Raw genomic sequence first — 25,325 nt, 5'->3', positions numbered from 1 at the left:
CAGATATGACCAGATGAAAAATCTCTTTGTTTTTCATGTGGACCAAGAGCGCTCTCTAAAGCATCTGGCATATAGATCTCATGAAAAAAAAGTGATGCATTCACCATGATGGAAAGGGTCAGACGCTCAGAGTTAAACAGGGAAGGTTATAACAGGATTAATTTTAGCCAATATCTTTTATAAGGAAACTCTTGGAAGAAGGGGTATATTGGTGGACTTTTAATTTATTTTCACTCCCAGATGATGATGAATGATTTGGATTCCATGTTTGAAAACAACTTCCTTAAGGTTTGTGTTGCTCTGTTTTTAAAAAGTGTGCCATTGTACAGTAGAACTAAGGAATATCACTGCATATAGCAGATCTGTTCTGTTATGGCTAATTTATTTTATTTCTCTCCAACCCCTCAATCAATTTTACTTATTATAAACAATTCCAATTGTTGCATTTCAGAAAACAATTCCAGTGTTCTGATGGCAGATACCAGTACAGTAAACAGATAGGATCAGATTTGGGGTTTGATATTCTTTTTTCTTTTAATAGATTCTGTGCCATCTTAATGACCACTTAGATACCGGTAGATCCACCCGATTCTGTAATAGCTTTGTTCCCTATGCCATCCGTCTGGTAAACACAAGATTCGTTTTTCTCGCCATGCAAATGTATACATAACCTGAACTAGACTGTTGTTTCTCTGTGTCATATAATATATGTGGGTATATACATAATTCTAGTATTTATTTATTTTTGTCATATTTATGTAGTGTATATCAGAGGTGGTGACCCTTTGAGAGCTGTATGCAATGAAATTTCATTTTGATGTATGCCGATTAGTGTACATTCAAAGTGACAATAAAGTTATTATTCTATTCTATTCTATTCTATTCTATTCTATTCTATTCTATTCTATTCTATTCTATTCTATTCTATTCTATTCTTCTACAGGTCCTTTTTCATTCAGGGAACATTTTTAAAAAAGCTGGTTTTACTTTCCCGGACAATGAGTTTTCAGAATGTTTATGATTTTTCCCCTATTTGTAGCCAAGAACAGTAATTGGATATGCAACTGATAATGCCCCTGGGTACATCTGGACTAAATTAACTAAAAACCCTGCCTCTCCGTTGCCTTTTCAGCAGTCAAGAATGTATCCAGCTCTCAGGCCATTTTCTAATTGGCTGCTCCAGCTCTTAATCTCATCTAAGGGAAGTCTCTACAGAGCGATAGGATTCAGAAGTACAGGTAATCCTTGGGTTATGACCATTAATCAACAGCCCTGTTCAAAATTACAACTGCACTGAATGAGGGGGACTTATGATGGACCCTCAGTGTTCCTGCCATTGCAACATCCCCACAGTCATGTGATTGCAATTTCCAACATTCCCCACCAGCTTCCCACAAGCAAAGTCAACAGGGTAGCCGGCAGGAAGTTGGAAGTTGTATTCATGTGAGGTCCTCACTTAATGACCTGCACAGTCCTGGTTTAATGACAACAATAGGGACTGCTGGAATTGCCACTGTGAAGCGATGCATCACATGTCATGGTTTATGACCACATCACTTAGTAACAAAGTTCAAGGTCCCATTTTGTCATATTTGTTGTAACTTGCGGACTACATGTGGTTTGCTAGGGATTAGACATAGCAATATTGTAATGACATCAGTCACACAAAAGAAGTAAGTCTGCACTGATTCATGTGAAATGAAGTAGGATTTTTAACTCATGTAAATGATATATAAGAGAGTCAGTGTGGTGTAGTTGTTATGGTACCAGATAGAAACTGGGAGAGTGTGAGTTTTTGTCCCATTAGGCACAAAGCCAACTTGATGACCTTGAGCCAGTCACTTAGCCCTAGGAAGGAAGAAGCGTCAAACCACTTCTAAAAAATCTTGCAGTTGCCAGGAGTCATCACTGATTCAAAGGGACAAAAGAAAAAAAAAGATATTCAATTACCTATTCCTCCCTGTAATAAAATAATATCTGTGACCAATTCATAATGTTAGCATTTTAATTCATCTAAGTCAGGAAAACTTCTCTGAGAAAAGAATTTGTGATTTGGGCATTCATATCTAAAACAAAGGCTCCTTTTTTATTCAGAACTATGCACTTAATTCACACATGACACGTCACAAGGTGGCTTGTGTTTTTGCCATTGTGCGACCATAGAGACCATAAACATCATAAAGTCTTTAAAAAAATGTTTTGTGTGTCTTAAGATGGGTTTCACCAAATATGCTACAGGATCAAAACCAAGCCATTTGTATCAGTATTACAGGTAGCCCTTGTGTTATGACAGCAGTCAGGATGGGATTGTTGTTGCTAAGTGATACAGTCATATAACGCATGATGTCATCAGTTAGCAATCCCAGGGAATCCGGTAGCCATGGTAATCCCAAGATGGGCAGATCTTTAAGCAGGAAGAGGGCTGGAGTCCCAGGTAAGGCATGTGGGGGTGTTGCGGGGGGGGGGGGGGAAGGAAGCCACAGAAGAGCCAATGCAGACCTCACACAATTTGCAGGAGGCTGGGGGAAGAGTCTGGAAGCACCGGCGCAGGCCACATGCAAGTTAGGGAGTTGGTGCTGCATGAGGGAGTTTCTGTGTAGTTACCAGGGTTGTCAACCAAGACCAATTATGGACAGTCATTGCCAGCAGAGAATCTTTAACAATAACAGAGTCTTAAAATTTAACTTGAAATAGCCCATCAAGAGGTTCTAATGACTGTAAAGTTCATCCAGTTACTCAGGGAAGCGTATTAATTACATAACCAAGGGAAGTTCATTCTGTCTTTACAAAAAATATAAGACTGACTGTTGTTCTGATTTTCAGACTAGCCATTTGCTTTTAGGAGTCTGGTTGCCCACAAGCTTGGGGAAACCTCCAAAATCTAAGACTAGTTGGATTAAGACTAGCTGGACGAAGAATAGGGAAACCTGAATTCTAGTCTTACTTTGGGTACAAAGTTCAGCTGAATGACCTTAGCCACAAGTAGTCCTCAGTTTATGACCATTTAATAATGGTTCAAAGTTATGTCGGCCTCAGAAAAAATGACATATCACTCATCCTTGAAGTTACAACCGTCACACCACCTCTGTGATCACATGATTGCAAGTTAGATGCTTGACAACTGGCTCATATTTACAAAGGTTGCAGGTCTTGTGGGACACGAGATCATGATTTGTGATCTTCTCAGTCGGCTTCCAACAAACAAATCAATTGAGGGAGCTGGATTTGTATAACAACCACATGATTCACTTAATGACCAGGTGATTCACTTAATTACCATGGTGATTTGCTTAACAACTGTGGTAAAAATGATGGCAAAAATCAGGCCCAGCCATGTAATGGCTTGTTTAATGGCTGCTTCTAGTGACTGAAATTCCAATCCCAATTATCATAAATTGAGGCCTACCTACAGTCATTCTCTCCCAACTCTAGGAAAAAAGCAGTGGTAAGCTACTTCCAAAAATGCTACTTAGAAAACTCTCTGGATTTGTCCATATAGTCATCCGGAATCAAGTCTTAACTTGAAGACGAAAAAAAAAGGAAAAGAACTAAGATTTTGCATGTTCTGTGTAGCTAATCCAATGTTCTTCCTGGAAGCCAGCCTGTATAAACTAGTCAGATTAAAGTAATTTAATTTGAACTCCAGAGTTGGAAAAATACACATAGGGCTAATAAATCTGTCCAAAAAAAATGTAGCTGACCCGAAAAGTTTTAGAATCTTCCATCTAATGGTTATCAGTATTTTTGCAACACAGGTATAGCATAATATTTATAAATATTAATACAGGGCCTGAGAAAGGGCATCTGTGTTTGGATCTCCCTATTTGCAATCAAAGGCTCCTCTGCCCTAAGATAAGGAGATCCAATCCATTCTATAGATTTGAGGGATACTTTCCAGGGTTGTAGCTATAACTAGTTTAATTTCTTCATTCTTGAGATGGAACAGAAGAGCATCAGGAAAGAATCCTCAACACCTGCCCAGCCATTCCCAGAATGTTCTAGGGAAGAACACCCAAAAAAGGAATCTTGCTGCAGCACTCGTGAGATAAAAGTTAATTTTATCAGCAACCGTAAAAGCTCTCTTGGCTTTTAAGATGGGATTTCCCCTCCCTCCTCTTTATGGCCTCTATTCAGGGTGTTGTTTCAAAGTAATAGAAGTCCCGCTGCTTACCATGGCAGCTGGATACAGTGGTTCAGTGAATGTGGTTAAGAAACGGTAAATGAGGTTTATAGAACTGGTGATGCCGTAGAAGGTCAGGGAGCCTGCAGCATAGTCCAAAAGAACCCCAATGGTCTTGTAGTAGTCACCACGCAGCACAGTCTGCATATTATTATGCCAGACAGAGAAATTCACTGAGTCCCACTCCAAGCACCACGAATAATTATTCCTGCCAATCAGATACAACATGCACGATTTTTCAGTCCTATGCTGGTAGCTGTAGGCAACGCCTAGGCATAGCCAGCCATTTGAAATCTCAGCCTCCCAATAATGGCAGCCCTCACAGAGGCTACGGGTACCGAGCAGCTGGGGCCAGTGGTTAAATCCAGGGGTGGGTTTTGAATAGGTCTCCAACAAAATCCCCATGTTCAGCACAGAGTGAGTCTCTTTAAATAGGAAGAGCTCTTCGTTGGCAGTGTTGGCATCAAAATTCAGGATACAATAGTCTGTTTCATGGAAAGGAAAAAAGAAAAGATTACATTTTGTCAGTCTAGGTCAATCCACAAGAAGGATGAGAATGCCAGGAAAATTTGAATAGACTAGGAAGTAAGATTAGTTTTATTCTAACACAGAGAACCTCCATTTCTTCTTGAATATTACCCTCAGATATTGATGAATCTGGGAAATAAGACATACTGTCTTCAGTCATAACGTATTCCATATTTTTGCCAGCTGTGAGCAGCCAGTGCAATGTAGCAGCTAGAATACTACACACAGAAAAAATCAAGGATCAAGCCCCTACTTGACCAGGGCCTCACTGAGAAATGAAAACTGGAACTTGTTCTGAGTAGAAAGGCAGGAATAATAATTATGATCAGCCTAAATCAAACCATTGCAGGATGACGGACTCTTCATTGAAAGTCATGGACTGTTATGTAGCATGTTAGTCCAGTGCTGTTTGGTAGAGACATATTTTTTATCTTCCCAGTCTAGGCTGACAGAGTTCCTGGCCAAAGTCACACAGACAGTTTTTGTGCCCAAGCAAGGATTAGAACAAAGATCTCCAAAATGGTCAATATTGACCCCTAAGAGTCAATGGGATTGTGAAAGATTTTTTTTTATTATTTTATTATATTATTTGTATTATTTATAGTACTATTAGTTAATGTAGTATTATTCGCACATATTAAAATATATGGGTTGATGAACAATCCGACATTTCATGAAGGAGTCAATGAGCTGAAAGGTTTGGGAATTCCTGAAGTAGAACCACTTTTCCTATCACAAATCCAGCACCTTAATCCCTACACAATACTGGCTCTTGCATATATAAATGTGTGTATGTGTGGAGGGAAGTAGACAGGGAGTGTTAGAAATAATTAAAAAAAAAATTAGATCCTGGTGGGGTTTATATATCATGCTAAGCGATCATGTGGTCAAATGTAATTTGTGATCCCAGCCATTGTGGCTGTTAAAGGCAAACTATATATTAATGTCTCATTCAGGGGGTCATGGTTAAGAAATTTAGTTTTAATATTAGCCATCATGATTATTTGCAAAGGGCAGTTAGAGATAAATATGCACACACCTTCTAGGGCTCATGAAGGACTGATGTATGTAATGGGATGAGAAAATGCATTCTGACATGCCATTTATGTCCTGCTTCTTTCAATTCCTTGGTTAGCCATTTGTTTAGTTTGCTTGAATGCAGATAAGATGCGTAGAAGTAGAAAGTGCAAACCTATGAAAATAATAGCAGGCTTGCTTTGCCCACAACTATAACCAAACTTTTAAGATCCATAGTATGTAAGCTCATACAAAACAGAATATAAATGGTTAAAAAAACTAAAACAAACAAGCTAAAACTAAGCTCAATATAAACAGAAGCAAAATGTCCAAACTGTTCTACAGTATTGCAGTACAAATACAATTACGTTGACCAAGTCTCAATTTTTAAGCAAGTTAAACCGTAACCATATAGAATTATATTGTCCAGCCTTTCCTGATAAAAGACCAGTTCAGAGGCTCAGAGTTCAGGAAGTGCAAAGGTATTAAATGGGTTTTTATGCCACTTCCTAAGCACAGCAGTCATCTCAAAGCAATTTACAAAAACAAGGTATCATATTAAGGTTCCGTGATACAACATAATAAACCAAATAACCTTTAAAAGTTGGCAGGAGGGAAAGGGAAAACAAAATAAAATTTCAGTGGACAGTGTGGCTCTTGGTGTCCTCATGTGGGTTAGGAAATCTGTGAACTGTGAAACCAGCTGATCCAGAGGGCACCAAGATGAGAAAGGATTTCCTTCACATTTGAAACTCTTACACATTTCAGTAGAGCTTCTGAGAAGACATTGAGTTTTGAGAAATTGTCCTAGCAATTGGAGGAAGGAAAAGGACTCATCTAAAGGGAAAGAGCACCAGATGTCCTACTTAAGGACATAGCTTTTCCTGGAAGTTTATTGTCCAGCACTACAGAAAAACAGCCTCTTTTAATACTCAATAAATCAGAGGTGACTTTCACTCCAAGTAAAGGCAGGCAGCTTAAACCAAGTTTAAGCAAGCTGTCCATAAAAATATTTTGGACTGCAACAGACTTTGTGTGCCATATACAAACAACAAAAAAAAATTGTTGCTGAGAAAAATAGCAAGCACATCAGGTGATTAGGAAGACTACGGTATCAACTTAAGCAGGAGAAGGAAGCCAGAGAACCAAAAACCAATATTATATTTGACTTTGTCTCCTCGCCAGTATTTGAAAATACAGGAGATAGATAGAGAGAGAGAGAGAGAGAGATGGAGGACTTCTGAAAAAAAGTCTTTTCTCTATTCCAGTGTTTCTCAACCTGGACAATTTTAAGGCATGTGGACTTCAACTCCCAGAATTCCACAGCCAGCATTGCTGGCTGTGGAATTCTGGGAGTTGAAGTCCACATGCCTTAAAATTGTCAAGGTTGAGAAACACTGCTCTATTCTGTTTTGTAACCAACATAGTTCTACTCCAAACACAGAAATCTATCTTGTTCTCCTTGAGAACTATTATTGTTATTATACTTTCACCTATCTATCTATCTATCTATCTATCTATCTATCTATCTATCTATCTATCTATCTATCATCTAGCTAGATAGCTAGATAGCAGCTATCTAGCTAGATGATAGATAGAAGGCTCCAGCAGGACTATAGGTTCAGAAGAAGCCTATGTAAATGTACAGTACATGTAGCTGGGCAGATTTTATGTACAGATATCCTCAACATACGACCACAACTGAGCCCAAAATATCTTATTTTATGACTTTTCTTGCCACATTAGTTAAATGAATCACTGCAGTTGCCAGGTTAGTTAACACAGTTGTTAAGTGATTCTGGCTTCTCCATTGACTTTGCTTGTCAGAAGGTCAGAAAAGGTGATCACATGACCCTGGGACATGGCAACTGTCATAAATATGAGTCAATTTCCAAGCGTCTGAACTTTGATCATGTGACCATGGGGATGCTGCAACGGTTGTAAAGTGTGAAAACTGGTCATAAGTCACTTTATTCAGTGCCACTGTAACTTTGAATGGTCACTAAATGAATGGTTGTAAGTCAAGGACTACCTGTAATGTGTGAATTGAAGTCTGGTGACCTTAAGTTACACCTAGATCCAGCTGAAAATCAAGTGCAGTTCAAGATGGAAAAAACAGTGATCAAAGAATCCAACCCTTGTCACTACCCTACCCTATAGTTTATTCTGAACTATCACGTTAGGAGGAACTGCTGTAATACCTAGTTGCACATCACTTGGCAGATAATATATTATTAGATTTTCTTTTGGCCGACATGATATACATAATGTTTCCTATTCTTAATTTCTCCACAACAACTCTGTGGAGAGTTGGGTTGGAGTGAGAGAGAGTAACTGGCTCAAAGTCCCCCAGACAGCTTTCCTGCTGAAGAGAGAACTGGAACTCATATTGTTCTGATCTGTATGCCCAGCCCACCATACCAAATTGGTGATTTGTTGTCTGCATCATGGTCCCTCAAATACTTTACATCCCAAATGCTGATCTTTGAAAAGAGGAACTAAAATGAGAGTAGCTGATTATTGCAATGAAATCCATATACTGTTAAAGGGCTAAAGAACTACCCAAAGTGATAACTCTGTCATCAGAATTACAAGTCTCCATTTACTCATTATAATTTGCCCATTATTGTTTTCCTGTTTCTTCTGATAACGTTTCATACATTTTTTCAGAATTCACAAAGCTGAGTAAATTTTATGGTTCTGTCTCACAAAATTTCTGTCTTGAGAGGATTATTAGAATGTTAATTTAAACTTTGGCATATAATTAGAGTACAAACTTGTCAGAAGTGAAAGATCTTCAAGAAAAATCAAGAAAGTCCAGTTGCCTTTTTTAAAGTACCTTTGGGACCTCAGTCACGCTGATGTTTCCTTCCTTTGCCTTAGAAGCAGTACAAATCAGAACAGGTTTCACTAAGCATGAGCATGTTTCCTAACAATAAACATTACATTTCTGGTAGGATTAAACTAGGGCTGACTGATTTCCCTCACGTTCCATGTTCTTTTATCTTTTGCACCCTGAAATTAGATTCTGTGAAAGAACACATTCGTTACCCTCCCAGAAGATTCCTTCAATCCTAAATTCAGAAGTCTGGTGGCATCTTTTCAGACAAACGAATATTATTAAAAGGCATAAAATAGCTTACAAAAGCTTACATTTTAAAAACAAAATTAGTAAATCTGAATTTTGGTTAACATAGATCAGGGATATGCAACCTTGGCTCTTTTATGACTCGTGGACTTCAACTCCCAGAATTCCTGAGCCAGCATGGCTGGCTCAGGAATTCTGGGAGTTGAAGTCCACAAGTCATAAAAAAGCCAAAGGTTGCCTACTCCTGCCATAGACTAACATGGCTTCCCTTGTACAATGTTCATCTGCCTTAAGCGGTCTGGTCATCTGAAGAGATACTATTGTTAAGAAGGTTACTTGCCAAGATCTGACAGTCAACAGCATTCCAGAGGGCAATATTGGGGAAACAATATTGGGGAAACAACTAAAACACCTACACTTTAGAAGAGTCTTCCGATCTGTGGGTGTGGGTAACAGTTCATATGGCACCATTGTGATTCCTGAAAGAGTAAAGATATTTGAGTTATTTATTTAGTACCTGTTTTTAAAATGTATTCATTTATTTATTCAGTGTATGTATCAGCAATTGATCCATGATTCAGGGTGGTGTGTATGTACATATGTATGTATGTATGTATATGTATGTATGTATGTATGTATGTATGTATATGTGTATGTTTTCTGAGGTTTTCCCGGGCGTTTGTATGTAGGTCTTTGGTTATTTGGGTTTTCTCCCGCGTCAAATTGGAAGTGTCTTGGCGACGTTTCAATGAAGTCTCATTCGTCATCTTCAGGCTGGTGTTTTCGGCTTCGTGCTTCTAGGAGCACGAAGCCGAAAACACCAGCCTGAAGATGACGAATGAGACTTCGTCGAAACGTCACCAAGACACTTCCAATTTGACGCGGGAGAAAACCCGAATAACCAAAGACATAATACATACATACATACATATATATATACAACTAAAAGCAACAAATAACAAACAACAGGGCATAACACAGAATAAAACACAGTGAGCCACAGTCAATTCAGACAACTGAAACCATTGAGAGTGTCTCATAAAGCCAGGTTTTCAGAGCCTTTCAGAAAGAAGATAGGCGTGGGACCATCTGAATTTCAGAAAGAATGCTTTTCTATAGGGCAGCTGTGACATCTGAGAAGTGTGAGAACTGGACATGAAAAAAAGACCTAGCAAACTAGCAGGGAATACCAAGGCTATAAATTAGACTGGGGTGTAAAAAAACAAACCAACAAACCAAAAAGTGACAATGGTTAATCACATATATTGTTGCCACCTTAATTTCTATGTCCATATGGTCATTAGGAGCTAAGCTCAGCTCAAGAGCCATCACTTTTTAAAAAAAGTCTTCCTTCCTGACTTACTTATGACATTTGCAATAGTGACAAATATCTGTAGCTGGGAGGGGGGGTAGGATGAGGGTGAAGGTTTACCCTCATTACTTATAGCATGTCAAGAATGAACTAGCTGCGAGGCAACTTCAGTTTTACACTCCTGTTCTCAGAATACTGGCCATTTTTCATGTCCATTTTTTCAATCATGCAGTCTTACCCTGCTGTTTTCAGTACCAATTACTGAAAGAAGGCAGCAAGACTCAGGAGACCTGACAGAGCAAAAGCTGGGTTCCACCAAGGGTTGCTATGGTGGGTGGAAAGGCTATCTGAACAGATGGTGTTCATTAAAGTGCTAAATTCCCAGGAGTCAGTCCTGAAAAGTAGTCTACTTAGCAAGAGAAACATAATCACGTCTCATTAGTTAGAAATTAAGATAAAGGGCTTTTTCAGCACTGCAGGCTTAAGCTTTGTCTCCCGTGTGTAAACTGGCTGCAAATGAAGCTGGCTTAAGAAATCCCTTCTGTATATCAATCTCATCCTCCATTTTGGGCACGATGATGGCCTGATTAACCATCCCATGGCTCTCAACTAATAGATTCCCGGCATCTTTACTTCTCCTGCTTGGGCCAGGAAAACATGTTCCTGTCTGTGGATGGGTCTCTGAGAACATGTGATTTCTATTAATCTTTTGTACGAGTCTCCCTTCACTGATTTCTCCTTGTTCTTGACTTTTAAAAAACACAAAAGAAAATCCCAGTTTTTCCTATTCTTCCTATTGCTTGGGATAGAAATGTGGCAAAACCTTAGTCAATTTTGCTTGGTTTTGTTTTAAAAAGTCCAATCTTGTAGGATGTTTTTTGTAGTTTCACTAGCAAAATTCTTTGTTTTTCTTTTAAAGGAAAGGCCCACTGATCAGCTTTCCTTCAGGAAGAGGGTACAGTACTTGTTTCTAGTGGATATCTTTTCTCTGAAATCAGTCTTTCTTGGTATGTATTGGAGAGATCACACTCTAGATCCTTGCTCTGTGAAATTCCTTAAAGCTGTCTCCATTCCTATAATATCTACATGAGGCTACTTAGGGAGGCCATCTGATGACATGGAGTCAGGTACCACCAGAAGACCTAATGGCTTATTTTGATCTCTGGCTGTCCTAGTGAAGTCATTGTGCTGCCCTTCTCTCTCTCTCTCTCTCTCTCTCTCTCTCTCACACACACACACACACACACACACACATATACACACACAGTGGTTTAGTTGGTTTATTAGTATTCCCCAGCAATTCCCTTCATCAAAACCCCAAAAACTGTCCCTAATTAAGTCCAGCAAAAAAGCACACCAATGCTAGTCCACAGAACAATGGCCAATGAGTCCGTAATCAAGCTAAACCCACCAGGCAAAATTAAATCCCCAATACAAGCAGGTTCATGAGGCAAGCAAAGTCAGGAATTCACAAGGCACAATCCAAGTCAAGGTGTCAATCCAAAGCAAGGCCGGAATCACACTAATCAGGAAACACACAACTAAGAAATGAACACACTGTTCCCAGCATCATCTTCATCTACGTGCTGTGCTAAATAGCCAGCTTCTGGGGCAGCCCATCAAGAAGGGCGAGGCTGCCTCCTCACAAGTAATCAGGCTGACTTATGCTGCTCTTGCCTTTCCTCTGCCCTGCCTGTTCTCGGAACAGGTGCAGAAGGCTGTTCCTCTTCCTCATCACTGAGTGGTTGCAGCTGTGTGCTTTTCCCACCTGAAGCCTCAAGGCTGTCTTGCTGCAGCTGAGCTTCAGCCAAATCCCTCTTAGATGGCTGCTCAAAGCCATTGACTAACTCCCCTCCAGACCTGCCCGGAACTGGTTCATCCTTTTCCCAGTTGACATCTGGAGAGTTATCTGGGGAAGCATCCGAGAGAGTCATAGATAGATAATGTTTATTGTCATTTTTTTACTGTGGGCACATTGGCACACATTAAAAATGAAATTTAGTTGCTTGCTCTCTAAATATACACATACAAAACACATTTAAACATGCTATATACAACATGTATAAACCTACACCCTTACATATAAACAGTACTTTTTTTCTAAAAAAAAAAAGGTGCAAGAACTCACACACGTCATACAACCTGCCTTGCCTACTCTACAAGGTTCCATCCAAAAAAGGTGCCGGAACTCCGTTCTGGGCTTTCTATGAGAAAAAAAGCCCTGCGTATAAATAACTTATAAATATTAATCACTATCCATCTTGAATACATAAAGGAAAGAAAAAGCTTTAGAGTTCACAAGGTTAATACTGTATGGAATGAAACTATGACTGAATCTGGATGTTCTGCTTAGGATACCACGGAGCCTCCTCCCTCATGGAGGTGTTCTCCCAATATTTGGAAGTTCTTTAGATCTAGATGGGGAGGAATAGGCTCAAGTTCAACCTGAGCAAGACTGGCTTTGGGTACAAGGATTTGCTGTGCTCAGGAATTTTGCATCTTTAATTCTTGATGGTGTTGAATTCTCTAGACCAGTGGTGGCGAACCTATGGCACGGGTGCCAGAGGTGGCACTCACAGCTCTCTCTGTGGGCACGCGTGCCATCGCCCCAGTCTTAGGCCTTCAGCTGGGTTTTATAAAACCTTTTCGCTTTAGCCTCCGCCGCCATGTGCAAAAAAAAAAAAAAGGTTCAATCAGTCAATTTCAACTTCTTGCTGGGAAAAAAAAGATCTTGCAAAGTTGGAATTGATTGATTGAACTTTTTAGTCCCACCCAATCTGCCGTTACCACTGCAGCCATGCCCACCCAATGGGCCACACCCATTCAATTGTTCACACCCACCCGGCACCTGACGATGCGTAAGTGGGTTTTGGGTTGCAGTTTGGGCACTGGGTCTCTAAAAGGTCCGCCATCACTGCTCTAGACAGAACCTCTGTGCAATTTGGGGGTCCTCATAGATTATCAGCTTTGCTGAAGAGCTGTTAGCAATAGGATTCTGGGTGAAAGGTAAGATGGTTGGTGACAATTTTAAAGCCTTATATGGCTCAGGGCCCAGCTATCTTCTATGGCACCTTTCTCCAAATGTTTCTGCCTGTCCCATAAGGGTGGACCTGCTATGGCCCCTTCAAATAAGCAATGCCATCTCCTGCCATTCCAGAGTTATGTCTTCTTTGTTACTGTTCTTGTCCTTCCTGTATACTCTTCTCCAGAGGTCTGTTTGCTCCATTTCTGCTCTGGCTTTTTTAATAGGCCAAAAATAAAAAATATTTGTGAACCCATTGAGAGAGGGCTAAAGTTGTTTTTTAATGTCTCTCCCTCAGAACTCATAACAAAGGCTGCAAAACAGTGTCTAGAAACTAGCAGTCCCACATATACAATCCAAAGTATGGATGTGGTATGTAGACAACATAAATAAAACATCATAATAAAAAAGGAACTAGAAAAGGCACATGAAACAAACAACATCTTCAAAGGGAAAAAAAATCACAAGGGAAGAAGAAAATAACAGCACACTATCCTTCCTGAATATCGTCCCAAAGGTGCTTTTTCAAGAGGCAACTGGTCATTTGCATTAGAATATAAATATTCCCCGCCATCCAGTCAGAGCTGACGAAGCTTCTTGGATGAGAAGCGAAATGTCTTCAAAGAAAAACAAGAAAGGCCAGTTGCCTCTTGAAAAATCACCTTTGGGACAACCATGACCTGGATGACTGAGAATCTCCATTGACACTTCCTGAATATCCTTAGCAGCAGCAGAAATGATAGCAAATTAAAAACGCTAGTCTATTGAAGCACAGCCCATATTAATCAAGTGCTCCATTATCAAAACATCAATCCAACATTCTTTAAGAGGAGCTGTGTAAGAATATTATTTGGATCACAAGAGTCTAAATACACTGCAGCAGTTTTGAAGATCAGAAATGGAAATGGTCCTCCTATACAACATCTTCCAGCAAAATGGATACACATGGAACTTTATCAAAAAATGCCTGACCACTGAACCCACTACAGCACAACCAGCATGAGCTATGAAAAGGTGAACACTACCATACATCAAAAACATCTCAGAAATTACAAGCATACTAATACAGCCACATGGCATATCGAAGCAGACTAACCAACTAAATCCCTCTAGAAGATCTGAAGAAGATTAAAGAGGATTCATCTTCAACATACAGTATAAAGACTGTAACAACTAATAGGTAGGACAGACAGGTTAGCAGAGCACATCCATGAACATCAAATAGCAATCAGAAGACATTTTGAAAACGCCTTAATCTCACAACACATGGACAGATTCAACCATAGTTTCAACTGGGAAACTGAGCATTCTAGGCCAAGATAAATCTAGAAATGCTAGGGAAATCCTGAAAATTTGGCATTCAGATAAATCAGCCATCATTAGATATTTACCGGTAGGGATAAATCACATTTACATACTATTCAAAACAGACAATAAAAAACTTAAGAGGGAAACAAAAAGATCAAGACACACCTTCAGCAGCCTACATCAAAATAAACAGGGATTAATACCAGGAAAAATGAAACAGAAAATAATATCCTAATCAAGGAACCAAGCAAATAACCAAGCTCAAGAGAGCACCAAGGACTCCACACTTCAATCTTGAGCTACATATATTCTCTTCTATTTTTGCCTGTGTTTATTTTTTATTTTTCTCCACATTTTTATTTCTTGTCAGGGTTGTTTTCCTTTTGAGTAAATGCATTATTTTAAGCAAAGTGTTCGAAGTACAATGCCCCTCATGCAAATGTTTTCTTCCCACTAACATCATCTGGAAGGATTTCCTGTTTTTGAGACAGAAGTGTGAGTCATGTGATGAGAAGAAATTCATTTGAATATGCAAGAAGATTACGTTCAAACTTTAGTTTACTTACCCTTTTGAAGGATTTTATTGATGAAACAGAGTCCAATCATTGAGATTTGGGATTTCAAGTCACTCAGTGTCTGTTTAATCCCCGCAAAACTGGTGAGTTCCTCACATTTCAGCCCAATCAAAGCTTCTGAGCAATCAGATATGGCTTTTATTTTTGGGAATTCCTATAGTAACAAACAGTATTGAAGAGAGCTGACAGTTCAGCAAAATCTTTTCATAACAGTCAATTTGGATATTGGAGCATGGGGATTAGCTTTTTTTCCTTTGTGTATGATCCTTCTACTTGACACTGTTTCCACTTTCTAATACCTAGAGTCAGAAATGGGACAACTGTGCTTCCATAGCCTGCCAAACAGAAAAACTGTACTGGGTTACTTGGGAACTTATATCTAACATGATCGAACAAAAAATGAAATGCTAGATCACCGGACTTAACAAGAAATACAGAAAAAGCTGTTAGAAAGAAAAGCAGTAATTAAAAACAGAATGATAAACATTGAGTTGCTTGAATGGAAATTGCTGCCTCTGCAAAATAGCCAATGAGTAACTGGGGTTATCCTGCAATAAACTGAGATGCATTATCTGAAAACAAACTACTATGCAGTAGTATGGGAAGTCTGTATTGAAAGTCTAGACCAGAAAATATGCCCTAAAATTATTTTAAAACTGCATGGGGATTTAAGAGAAGGTAATATAACCTATTTTACCCTCCCATAAATAGATGCCAGTCTATTCTGATGATGGATGAATGAGGCAATGTATATAAGCTTCTTGATGTTGCACAGAAAGTGGTCAAAATGTTTTTTTCAGGAATAACAGTTTTCAGTTACTGAAAGAGTTCAAAAAAACATTAGCAAAAACTTCCTAACAGTATGAGTAGTTGGGGGACCAGTTCCTTAAGGTGCTGGACCTCCCTTCACTGATTAAGTTCCAATTGAGGGTAGTCAGCCATCTGTTGGGGATGCTTTAGTCTGGATTAAATTGACCAGGATGTTGGATTTAGTTACTGTATAGATAATCCTCAACTTGCAACAGCTCATTTAATGACTGTTTGAAGTTAATAGCAGCCCTGAAAAAAATGGCTTATGACCATTTTTCACACTTATGACCATTGCAGCATCCCCATGGCCACGTGAGTTACATTTGGATGCTTGACAACTGGTTCATATTTATGACAGTTGAAGTGTCCCGGGGTCATGTGATCATCTTTTGCAACCTTCTGACAAGCAAAGTCAATGGGGAAGCCAGATTCACTTAACAACTGTGTTACTAATTTAACAGGATATGTGGTCTCAGTTACAATATGAAAAGTGAACTTTTACCTGCAAGAATTGAAAGTCACTTGGATTGTCCATCAGATTTGTCAACCACAGCTTCTGCTTCTTAAGATCTGCAAGTTGCTCATGTCTGCGTTTAATAGAATTCCCCATATCAAGTAAAGCTGACTTTTCCTCTTGATCAATGAAGTCCATCACCTTAGTCTGCAGTCTCTTGAATTCTTTTATTACCTCTGTAAAGGCCCAGCTAACTTCATCTCTGGCATTCTTCACCACTTTCTGTAAAGAATGGAAAAAAACAAAATATAGTATATTTCTATCTATTTCCTATCTTGATTTAGGGCTCTTTCAGAAAAAAAAAACTGTATTTCTTATAAAAGACAGACAAGTGTTAAAATAGGTGCAAGTATATGTTAAAACTCTAATTCTCTGTTTGCTATTAGCCATGTGGGTTGAAGACCAAAATATATAGGCAGTACCAGTTTACCTTTCATAGTGTTACAGATAGAGTAAGGTAGAACATATTCAGGATTGGCTTTTAGCCTTAAGATCATTACTTAAGAGTCTTGTCTACAGGATCCAAAGGTACCTGTGAAGCTAGTGACTTCAGAATCGATAAGGAGATATCACCACAGGAAAAGAGACAATACTGAATGGAAATGAGGATCACAATTATTTGACATTATTTTTTTATTTATGTAGTTAGGTGATTTAGAGCCAGAATGATTAATAAATATCCTTTTTATACAACCATATTCCTGACTTCAGGATGAAAATTCGCTATTCTTTTTTTCCTCTCCCCAATCTTGCCATTACATATTTCTATATTCCCTGATATGGGGGGGAAAACCCTTGTCAAAAGAAAATGTGCCAGTTGAACTGCTAAATGCTTTTGATTGGAAATACCATTGCCTTCTAAAAAAGTTGCCATACTTAAACCATCATCACTGTCATCATATCATACTATAAATACATGTTTTCCAAACTTGGCAACTTGAATATGTTTGGACTTCAACTCCCAGAAAAACCCAGCTAGACATACTGGCTGGGAATTTCTGGGAGTTGAAGTCCACACATCTTCAAGCTGCCAAGGTTGGAAAACACTGCCATACATGGTTGGCCCATCTGCCAATACTAGGCCTGTGAAAATTGTAGCAGGCATCCTAATGAGCCGAGGTGGCGCAGCAGTTAGAGTGCTGTACTGCAGGCCACTTTAGCTGACTGTGTTCAGCAGGTCAGCGGTTCAAATCTTACCGGCTCAAGGTTGACCCATCCTTCCATCCTTCCGAAGTAGGTAAAATGAGGACCCAGATTGTTGGGGGCAATGTAAATATATATATATATACATTGCTTACTGGTGTACACCGCTTAGAGAGTGCTTGCACTTAAAGCGGTATATAAGTCTCATAAATAAATAAATAAATAAATAATGGTTGGACATGCAATTCTGATCTAGATGCTACTTCCAGTCTTGTCTGCTACTATCTCCCGATTTACTGCTGTTGGGGAAGTTGTTTTGCCCCCACACTCAACTAAGAAGCTCCAAACTTCTTCCATCCACTTTTCTCACTTGCAGCTCACCATGAGGTAATTCACTCTTGCTCTGTATTTCTGACGGTCTTCTGCCAACATCAAGACCTGGTTTTCCACACTGGCATGTATTCTTTGGATCTCCACCTGGAAAAGAAATGCCCCCCAGTCAAAATCAATACAGAACACTTTTGTAATCAGACAGCCTCAGAGATATGCAGAATCTGTTTCTTTAAGTGTGTAGGCCTTCTTGCGCAAAGGCCTTCTTTCCTATAAAAATTCCTGCCAAATGCACGGATACCTGTGGAAGTGCCAACATTGGACACAGAATGGGGGGTGCTCATATATTAAAGTATCAGTTGAGTGGCATTCTTTAAAATATTGTTTTTGCCAAACAGCCATAAACCTTTTGTCTCAATTCAAGTTTCTATTGCAAAACAAACAAAGAGCATACAGTATTACCAAGCACACCAACTTGTTATCTGTGAGCTCAGCGTGGTGGCAAAAACTTTCCTTAACACCCACAAACTCTTTTCCATCTTTCTTTCCCTTTTTTTTAATGTTAAACAAAATACATATTTTGACTAGCACCAGTTTTCAGAATACAGTATTATTTATTTCCAAGAATACCCATGGATTCTGCATAGCTCAGTGGTTTTTGTTTTAAATCAATATGCCTATATCCCCACCCGGAAGAGCAAACTAATTGAGGGCTGCTAGTAGTTCCATAGGGGGGAAAGGAGAGAAGGTGGCAATAAACAACCTCATCTGGTAAATGTGAGTCTGGGACCCCTACTTGTTAAGGCAGCTATTTTGACTGAGCAAGAAATTAGTGGCAGCCAATTTCCTTTAGAGTTCATGGCATGTTCTCAGAGTGGGAAATATTTCCCCAAAGTTGCATTTGATCAATTGCACGTGCTGTCAAAGCCCACACTTCCAATCTCATCTGTGCACAGCTTCTGTATAAATTTTTGCCTTTTTTTGTTATAAATCTTTCTCTTGTGAGGGATGTGTACTAACTTTAAAAACTCTTATTTATTGTTAAGGGGCAGGTTGTGTGTGCTTATTTCAAAGTACCATGACATTTTGTTTGTTGTTTTAATTTACCTGGCCTGGGATCCTCCAAATGGGTTTCCAGATCAGGAAGTTGTAATCAGAATCAGCTAGCACCAGGCTAGCAAAGACTGTTTTTCATATATATTAAGGACATCAAGGTTAGGAAAAGAAAAAAAAAATCCACTAGCAACTCTTTGCAGAAGTAGCAACAGAACAAGCTAAAGGAATACTTTTTATCTTGAGGTTTTTTCCCCCCTGTCTACTGTGTTTGGGTACAGAAACAAGATAAGGCTATAGAAATCATGGCCTAAGGATGGAAGAAAATATGGCTGATGCCATAGATCAGAGATGTCAAACTGGTGGCCCACGGGCCGGATACGTCATGTGCAGGCCACGCTCACCCCAGCTCCGTAAAGGCAAAAAACATTGCGATACGTCACGATACATCATGTAATGTGATCGAGATTGAAACCTGTGCCACAGATAGAACACATTTCAGTAATTCTGATACTCCCCAATGTGGCTGAACAACTTATAAGAATGGCTGGTAATGAACATATGGTGGAAACAGAAACACTAATCTATAATCCACAAAGTGTGAGAGGAATCTTGGCATGTGAATGAACCTTACAGAGCAAGGAAATGCTGCAGAAAAGAGCAGAAATAGTAAGCATGAAAGGGAAACAATGAAAGCAGTGTGTAAATTAGAGTTCTGATCCTGGGCATCAAACAGTTGAATGACATCTCTCTTACAACCTCCAGTCCATATCAATTGAGAAGTGTAACGTATGTGAAAAACTTTCTATCTGCGATGGGCTACTTTTATAGGCTAAAATGATGAGATATGAACCTGACTCACTTCTGCTATTCAAAGCTGCCTTCCATAAAAACAGAGAGGGCACACACTGATGCACAAACACATATACAAAAACTGCTTACTTCTTTCTTGCTTCTTTCTTGCTTCAGAGAAATGACTTCATGGTTCTTATGCTCCTCCCGGACACAGATTTGGCAAATAAATTTGCCTTCCTCTTTGCAGAATAGATCTAGCAGCTTACGATGTTTTAAACACATGCTGCCTTTCAAGTCACTGAGAGGTTCCACTAACTGGTGGTTCTTGAAAATCTTGTCTGTGTAGTGAGACTGAATGTGGTTATCACATAGGGAAGCTATACATTGCAAGCAAGACTTGACTGCTTTTAACTTTCGCGTGAAACAAAAATCGCATGGGACATTCTTGAAACTAGCCAGCTTCTGTGGATCTTGAGATTTCTCCTGTGCAAATCTCATTGCAATTTCTCCCAGGGTTATATTTTTGTGGAGCTGAGGTGTTGAACTCAAGGGTTCCTGGCACTGAGGGCAGTAAGGCTGTTCTCCAATAAGTGCTAGGTGTTCCCAATAAACCTGCAAGCAATCCATGCAGAAGTTATGCCCGCAGGCTGTAGTGACTGGGTCTCTGAATATCTCTAGGCATATTGGGCACACTATATTGTCTTCAAGGAAAATAAAGCCAATCTTCTGCATTGAAACAGGAAACTTTGTTCTTGGCTTCCATTCACACAATTTTCAGATATATCCAAGTCAGTCACCTATTAAAATAAAAATCTGTAAAACAGGGACGTTTGACCCTCAAGGGGCACATACTATGATTTTTAAGTCCATGAGACTCAGAAATTTATAATTATGCATTCAGATGCCATTCAAACTTATTCTTACTTTGCATTCTCTCTCACGCTCTCTCTCGTTCTACGTTTGGCAAACTAGTCCCTGCAGTTTTCCTGGAAATATTTTCAGATTTAGGCCCTAGAGGTGAGAGAAAGTGATTGGGCCAAAATCACCAGTTGGCTTCATGCCTAAAGCAGGATTGGAAATGACTATCTCCCGGTTTCTAGCCTGGTGCCTTAACCATTACACCCAAGTGGCTCTCCAATCTTACATCTAATATATATAATCATTACTTCTACTCTTCCAATGGTCATGAGTAGGTATGCTCAGAGTGGAACATATAAATCTTCTAACTGATCCTGCGGTGCTTATTGAGGTAAACCAGTAGCTTTCAATAGGATTGCTAGAAATGCCTAAGCTTCTTTCCTTTGATTCTGGTTACCTCTGTAGACCATATTTTATGGCTAAGAACTTCATGAACTTTTGGGTCCTAGGCAGTCCATCCCTGCTACCGAAAATGGAATCAACACAATCTGAAGAACGTAATTTAAAATCATATAATAAAAATGTATTTTCTAAAACACAGATCTGAATAGGCTTTATTTGCTAATTTAATCACCTATTCATGAACTTTTTTGTGCAACATTAATGGTTCAATCCAAAATCTACTATTTAACATTCACAAGTAAATCTCACTGTACATACAATACATTATAAGAAATTGTATCAGGTTGCACTGTCAATAGCAGGATCCAAACTAGGCCTCTTGACCTGGATCAACTGACTATGAATTTGGTCTGTTGAATCCTTATAACACTTTGAAAAATAACTTATTCTCTCTACCTATTATTTCTGAAACTTGGGTTAAAAATAAAGATTTCTTTTTTTAACCTGTTTTTATTTTATTCAAAACAAAGTTAAAATACAAAATACAGAACTCAAAAAAAACAACAACCCAAAAGGACAAAAGGAACCCCCCACTAAACATAAAACAATAAAAACATTTAAAAAAGTGAATTAAAAAAAGACATTATACATATATTAAAAATAAAGATTTCAAGCCATTTTTAAAGTACACCTGCGAGCTTAGCTACCCATTCCCAGCACTATTAATCACCTTAAATATAATTAATATTTATTTGCCTATAAACATCTTCAGTAGAGGAAATAAAACATCACAGTTTTTTTTCTCTATGTAAATTTGGCTTTGGTCACTCCTATTGCTCAGAACACTTTTGTGCTATTCCTTTCCATAATGGCAATGTTAGCAATAGCACCATAATCTCATTTATGTAGAGGTGAGCTCTTATCTTTCCTGTGCTTTTGTCAGTTTAAAACTAAAAAGTTTTACATTTTAGTAATATGGGAGTGTTCAGCCTTCTAACAATCCATAATCCTTCAGCTGGTGTCTGTACTGCTAATGCAGTATAGTATACGAATCAGTGGAAGATTTCTCCGTAGCTTTTATTTTTCTTTAAATAATGTATATGACTGCCTATTTCACAACAATGACTTCAGGCAGAGTACAAAGATTAAAAACCTATCAATTAAAAACAGTAAGCCATGACATCAAAGGTAAAGGATATCTTCCAATTATAAATTCAAGAACTGTAGTTGCCTAATCTTCTGGCCCTAGGGAAACAGCTAGGTCAGTGATGGCGAACCTTTTAGAGACCGAGTGCCCAAACTGCAACCCAAAGCCCACTTATTTATCGCCGGGGCCAGGTAGGCGTGGCCCACTGGGAGGGCATGGCTGGGGTGGTCATGGCAGATTGGGGTGTGTGGCCAGGGTAGGTGTGGTCACCTAAATGTTGCTCGTGGGGAGGGATGCCTGTGGGGGGTGGGCAGGGTTGGGGGAGATCCAGGGAGTCTCTGGCAGGTGGGGCAATAGGCTCATCCTGCGAGGTGTGGTGAGGCAGGGCAGGGGTGCCATTGCCATGGGGCAAGGCAAGGGCTGGAGCGGCTGCTGCCTGACACCACTGGCCCCTGCATACAGAGGCCAGCGAGCACATGGGGGCTGACGGTGTCCGTCAGCAGCCACAGCCTGCTGGCCTCTCAACTGGTGCACTCTGGGGCTCCGCAGCCCGCCGCCAGCAGTTCAAAGAAGCTGCCTCTGAGCTGGATGGTTGGCTGACAGCTGAGGAGGCGATGCAGTGGGTCGTGCCCGGGAAAAGGAGAGCATGCGAGGCCAGGAGGGATGGGATGGGGTGGGAGGGAAACCAGTCATGCCGGGATGCATCCGGCCACATGGGACCTTGGCGAGTTAGCAGGTGGCTGGTTGAAGAGGGACAGTTGCCATCTCCCGGGCATGGTACACATGCCCACAGAGAGGGCTCTGAGTGCCGCCTCTGGCACCCGTGCCATAGGTTCGCCACCACTGAGCTAGGTCTTCAGGGTCTTACGAAAGGCTAACAGTGTCTAACAGACTAAGACACACAAAACTGCCTGTGCCACTGCATTCTGGGCCAGCTACAACTTCTAAATGCTCTTCAAGGGCAGCCCCATGTAGAACAGTAATCCAAATGGGAGGTGACTAAGAAGGCATGTGTCATTGTGAGCAAAGCCTCCTGGCCCAGGTACTGATGTTATTGAGCTAGAAACTGAACCTCTGAACAGAACCACTAGTTGGCACTCTGTAACAACTGTATTGCTGCCCCGCCACGAGGTGGTACCTCTGACAGGCTCTTACCTATGTTCAATTGATTCTGCTCATCATTTTCTCCAGTGGCATTCTAGGTGACTATTACGCTGCTTTATCACGTGGAACGCCTCTGAAAAACAAGGGGCCCTCTAGGATCCATATGCACAGAGATTACATAGGTGCGATCCAATCCAAGCAAAGGTTACTCTCTCATTTCAAGCAACAATTGAAGCTTCAAACCACGTACCAGAAAGAACCCCAGGCTTCCTTCGAATCCAACAGCGTCTATTAGATGCCTGGGCAGGCCATACACAGAGGACTTGCTTCCTTGCAACATCAGAGACCTCCAAAGCCTACAGGGAGCTTATCTGTCTGTGGCAAGGGATTGATGGTAACATTCCCCAACTTCAGAACATATTGCCACTGCCTCTGTTGTCACTAACTGAATGCAAAACCTTGCTCAAGGATGCAAAGCCAGAATGATTTTATGTATCTGCATGACGTTACAGTTTTTTAATCATGTATGCTACCATGGAGCTATGGCCTTTCCCAGTATGAAAGTATATTTTGTTCTTACAACTGACAAGGCTTCTACTTTAGGCACACCCCCCTTGCGACAAGAAAATAAGCTCAGAGTAGTTACTTAAGCAAACATTTATTTCGGAATTGTTATGAGCAGAGACTAGAACAGTGGTTCTCAACCTGTGGGTCGGGACTCCATTTGGGGTCAAATGACCATTTCACGGGGGTCGCCAAACCATGCTGTCTGCCATTTTTTTCCCTTTTCCCTAGCTGTCCTACTCCCTCTTATTGGTGGCCACACCCACTTGGGGGTCACCACAACATGGGGAACTGTATTATGGGGTCACGGCATTGGAAAGGTTGAGAATCACTGGACTAGAACATTCAAGACAATTAAATTATTTGGAAAAAAAGAGATATTCAATGGGTGTGCCATCTAGATCATTAAGATGTGATACTATAATTCTGCAGATTTCTCTGAGCGCTATTATCTGTACTTACCTGTTAAAAGTCAGTTGCACTTGATAAATTAGCAATAGGTACTCTACTACAGCTCCAGTGATTAAAGGTCTTCAGCTGTGGTCTGGTTGTCCCACTCCTTGACTTGACTTTCCACCTGTTTATAGCCAATCATGGGATCTGAATTTGTCAGGTGACATCATAGTTCAAACTACAAAGGAGGAGGGAGTAAAGTCCTTTGGTTATGATGTCACTGGCAAGCTCATCTAAATAAAAATATTTAGGACCTATCTGCTGTGCCCTTTCAAGATTATAGGCATCCATGATAAAAGGAAACAGTACTACATGATTTTTAATATAGCATGCACAGACCCCAACATCTTGTTGCATTGGTATCAAAAAGACAAGAGATAAATAAGCCATGGTTTCTTTCATTCATTTTTTTTATTGGAAAAGCCCTTTTTGTACGGATTTATCATTCTGCCTTAGAAAGTTATTTATATTGTATCTCTGATAGCTCCCGTTTATCGGCCTGCTTGGCCATATTACATATTTATCTATTGTCTGTAGAATCAGGATTACTGCCACCACAGATGGCTATTCTGAAACAGAATCCCTAATCCCACAATACACCCAACAGTGATTTTATTATGTTACCAAGGAATACACTAAATTCATCATACAAATTTATCTGAAGAATGTTTATAAAAAATATCTTCCCAAAACCACACAAACCCAAGCATGCAGATATATATTTTTTAAGTTTTTGCATTTAAGACCCCACTTACAAACAATGCTATTGGGAAACCTACAAATGATTACTATTAAATAATGGCTTCGTTCTCCTTTTCAGTGAAAAGAAGCTGTAAGTCTTCACGCAAAAGTAAGTCTTCACCCTTACTTTGATAGCAAGAATTTGTAATTAAAAGCAAAAGCAGATCATAGGTGCATCTAGAGCAGTGTTTCCCAAACTTGACAATTTTAAGGCATGTGGACTTCAACTCCCAGAATTCCACAGCCAGCGTTGCTGGCTGTGGAATTCTGAGAGTTGAAGTCCACATGCTTTAAAATTGTCAAGTTTGGGAAACACTGATCTAGAGAACCTCTGTGTACAAGACCCTCAGTCTTTAATATCAGGAAAGCAGCAAGATACAA

At 39.8% G+C, this 25,325-nt stretch overlaps 1 protein-coding gene and 1 long non-coding RNA gene across 5 annotated transcripts; one reads left to right on the top strand and one right to left on the bottom strand.

Annotated features, from left to right (window-relative positions):
• Positions 1-975: 975 nt before the first annotated feature.
• Positions 976-23,409, top strand: LOC120307780. Its single transcript, XR_005556643.1, has 3 exons — positions 976-2,434; positions 11,045-11,132; positions 23,274-23,409. It is a non-coding gene; the product is annotated as an uncharacterized LOC120307780 (long non-coding RNA).
• On the bottom strand, positions 2,488-25,218 carry LOC120307774 (E3 ubiquitin/ISG15 ligase TRIM25-like). Of its 4 annotated transcripts, none has more exons than XM_039342898.1 (7): positions 24,213-25,218; positions 19,823-20,472; positions 17,879-17,974; positions 16,343-16,576; positions 15,022-15,184; positions 9,230-9,292; positions 2,488-4,665 (listed from the first exon to the last, which is right to left on the bottom strand). In XM_039342898.1, the coding sequence occupies exons 2-7, from the start codon at positions 20,405-20,407 to the stop codon at positions 4,127-4,129; spliced, it is 1,680 nt and encodes a 559-aa protein (XP_039198832.1). In that variant the 5' UTR covers positions 20,408-20,472; positions 24,213-25,218; the 3' UTR covers positions 2,488-4,126. The 4 variants fall into 4 exon arrangements, with proteins under 4 accessions (XP_039198832.1, XP_039198835.1, XP_039198834.1 ...); XM_039342901.1 differs by having other exon boundaries at positions 19,823-20,287; XM_039342900.1 differs by lacking the exon at positions 24,213-25,218 and adding an exon at positions 23,238-23,327.
• Positions 25,219-25,325: the final 107 nt, after the last annotated feature.

The sequence above is a fragment of the Crotalus tigris genome, unplaced genomic scaffold (assembly GCF_016545835.1).
Source record: "Crotalus tigris isolate CLP2741 ecotype Arizona unplaced genomic scaffold, ASM1654583v1 scf7180000017814.3102382, whole genome shotgun sequence".
Taxonomy (NCBI): domain Eukaryota; kingdom Metazoa; phylum Chordata; class Lepidosauria; order Squamata; family Viperidae; genus Crotalus; species Crotalus tigris.
Note: the sequence above shows the minus strand (reverse complement) of the source record. Positions and strands in the feature narration are given on the sequence as shown.

Coding starts and splice junctions, on each gene's coding strand:
- LOC120307774 (XM_039342898.1), bottom strand. CDS start 20,407: ATGCAGAAGATTGGCTTTATTTTCCTTGAAGACAATATAGTGTGCCCA. Junction 16,577..17,878: donor CAAGAGTGAATTACCTCATG/GTGAGCTGCAAG, acceptor CATTCTTTACAG/AAAGTGGTGAAGAATGCCAG. Junction 4,666..9,229: donor TCGGAAGACTCTTCTAAAGT/GTAGGTGTTTTA, acceptor TCCATGAAACAG/ACTATTGTATCCTGAATTTT.